General features: G+C 30.2%; 1 protein-coding gene across 4 annotated transcripts in view; it reads right to left on the minus strand.

Moving 5' to 3' along the window:
* Positions 1–517: 517 nt before the first annotated feature.
* Positions 518–3,002, minus strand: part of LOC122254825 (putative 2'-deoxynucleoside 5'-phosphate N-hydrolase 1) — a 7,312-nt gene continuing 4,827 nt past the window's right edge. For all 4 annotated transcript variants that reach the window (XM_086549966.1, XM_086549928.1, XM_043018675.2 and 1 more), the window contains exon 5: positions 518–1,396. In XM_086549966.1, coding sequence (XP_086406092.1) covers positions 1,236–1,396 — 161 coding nt within the window. In that variant the 3' untranslated portion in view covers positions 518–1,235. The remainder of the gene's footprint in view (positions 1,397–3,002) is intronic.

Consider the following 3,002-nt stretch of genomic DNA (forward strand, 5'->3'; position numbering starts at 1 on the left):
TATATATATAATATTTAGTTATTATCCCACATATATATAAATAAATATATATATATATAATATAAATATATATATAAATATGAGAGAATATAGTATATTATATAAATATATTATTTATATATTATGTAATGTAAATGTAAACTCTTGTAAAGGTAAATGTAAGATGTTAATTTTTGGTTTTGTTTTAAAAAAATGTAAATGTAAATGTAAATGTAAATGTAAATGTAAATGTAAATGTAAATGTAAATGTAAATGTATATGTATATGTATATGTATATGTATATGTATATGTATATGTATATGTATATGTAAATGTAAATGTAAATGTAAATGTATATGTATATGTATATGTATATGTATATGTATATGTATATGTAAATGTAAATGTAAATGTAAATGTAAATGTAAATGTAAATGTAAATATTGCTTTTGTCATATTCTACCATATGCTACCATTTGTGACACGGGGGAAGTCCTTTCACTTGGCTTACAAATCAAGGAAATACAAAAACAAAAATTACACATAAGGAGAGAAAGCCATCTCACTGTTTTATTCAGTGTTACAGAACTTCAATCCATGCAAGTGCAAGTTTATTACAAAATGTTTATCAAGAGGAATACGCGTTAACAATTTACACTTTTCACACCCTAATCTGAGCCAAAAACTATTTCAGTCCTGTATCATGCACAGACCACAACACCATGAACACATTTTGAAAATTTATGAGAAAGACACTGTATTTATCTCGTAACAAATTAGCAAAAGGCTTTTTAAGTATTTTAAACATTTTCAATATTTTTTTTCATGATTGTAATATACTACTATTTGTAAATATCAAATGAATTACATCACAATTACATATAACACTCTTGACCAAAATTCTTACCAAGAAAGTACTTGTGAAATTCATGCATATTTTTCTTTAATAATTCAATATCTCATGGAAAAAACATATCAAGACAATTTCTTTAACTGAAAAGTATTCAAACAAAGAATTGCATTTTATTTATGAAGTCATTTGTTATAAAGAGATAAACAGACATCCTTTCCTATCTTTCAAATACAGAATTAAGCTAATACTGATAGAGACTGATAAAGTAACTCCAACAAAGACAAAAATACTATTTCAAAAATACATTCAGCAGAAAACATCAAACATTGTATTCCATCTGAGGAAATTTCAAGGAACTGATATGAAAGCACTTTATTGACCTCAAAAGGTGCCCTATTTGGTTTACATGGGTTCATAGCTTTTCCAGTCAAGGCTGTCCTTCCTATCTCGAGGCACAACCTTCTGGAAGAAATCTTCAAAGATGGCAGGAAGGTCTTCCTCCTTGTAGTCTCTCGTCATAAAGGAGCCCTCCTTCTCTGCCCCTCGGATCATTGCAGACAACCCTGCAAGTTGCCAAACAATGCATTAGTTTCCCAACAGAAAAATGCATTATGCACAAATAATCAGAATAATGTTTGATAATACAGTTGGTAATGAATTAATGATAAAATTAAAAACTAACAATTAATAATTGACAAAAATAATAACAAAAAATAAATCGAAGAAAAACAATGATAATAATAAATCAATTATCAAATATACATAGGCTATTTTGGAGTAATAATTATAATAACAATAATAGTAATAATAGTAATAATTATAATAACAGTATCAATTATAATGATAATGATAATGATAATGATAATAATAATAATAAAATTATAATAACAAGGATGACCATGATGATGATAATAATCATAATAACAATAATATTATTAATAATAATAATTACATTAATAATAACAATAATTATAACAATAAAAATAATAACAATAATGCCAATGATAATGATAATAATAACAACATCAACAATAATAACAAAACACCATTTACTATAATAATAACAATCATAAAATTAACAATAATAATAATAATCATAAAATTAACTATTATAATAATAATATCAATAATAATAATAATAACAAGAATCATGAAGGACAGCAAAGACAGCAAAATAATTGCAATAAAAGAAAAAGTGAAGAGGAGGAGAAAGGAAAAGATGAAGAATAAAAATAGAAATAAAAGGATGGAAAGGAGAATGAAAGGGTTGACCAAGAAAGCAGTGCAGGGGACAGAAAAAAAATGAAAAGACAATAGAGGCGTAAGATCAGGAAACAAATAAGAGATGGACGTATTTCAGTTGATATTACCATTAAGAAGAAGAACGATGAGGAAGTGCAAAAGAAATGAAAGGATTGAAGAGATAAAAAGCGATAAAAAAGTATGAGAAGGTGGAGATGGCAAGAGAAAACAAGAGAGAGAAAGAGAAGGAAACTACAGAGAGTAAAAGTCCTAGAGGAAAAGAGGTTGTGGAGAAGGGAAATGAGATAGAAGGATATTGAGATGAAAGTAAGATCAGAACATAACAAAATTAGATTTAAAAAATATATAATGTAAACTATTTCAACCTCTCTTTTTCCTTATTTTTTCCTTCCTGTTCTCCTCCCTTTCTTTCCCTTTCCCTTTCTCTATCCTGCTTTTCTGTCTCCCTTTCTCTTTCTTCTTCTCCTTTTCCCTCTCTCTCTTTTTTTCCCTTTTACCCTCTACTTCTCTCTTACCATCTCCCTTCTCTCTCTCTCTCTCTCTCTCTCTCTCTCTCTCTCTCTCTCTCTCTATATCTCTATATCTCTATATCTCTCTCTCTCTCTCTCTCTCTCTCTCTCTCTCTCTCTCTCTCTCTCTCTCTCTCTCTCTCTCTCTCTCTCTCTCTCTCTCTCTCTCTCTCTCTCTCTCTCTCTCTCTCTCTCTCTCTCTCTCTCTCTCTCTCTCTCTCTCCCTCTCTCTCTCCCTCTCCCTCTCCCTCTCCCTCTCCCTCCCTCCCTCTCTCTCTCTCTTTCTCCTTCTCCTTATCCCCCTCCCCCCTCTCTCTCTCTTTCTCCTTCTCCTTATCCCCCTCCTCCCCTCTCTCTTTCTTTCTCCTCCTCCTCCCCCCCTCTCTCTCTCTCTCCT

This window comes from Penaeus japonicus, unplaced genomic scaffold (genome assembly GCF_977035675.1).
Source record: "Penaeus japonicus unplaced genomic scaffold, GWHDUDI00000001_assembly GWHDUDI00000001, whole genome shotgun sequence".
Lineage (NCBI taxonomy): Eukaryota > Metazoa > Arthropoda > Malacostraca > Decapoda > Penaeidae > Penaeus > Penaeus japonicus.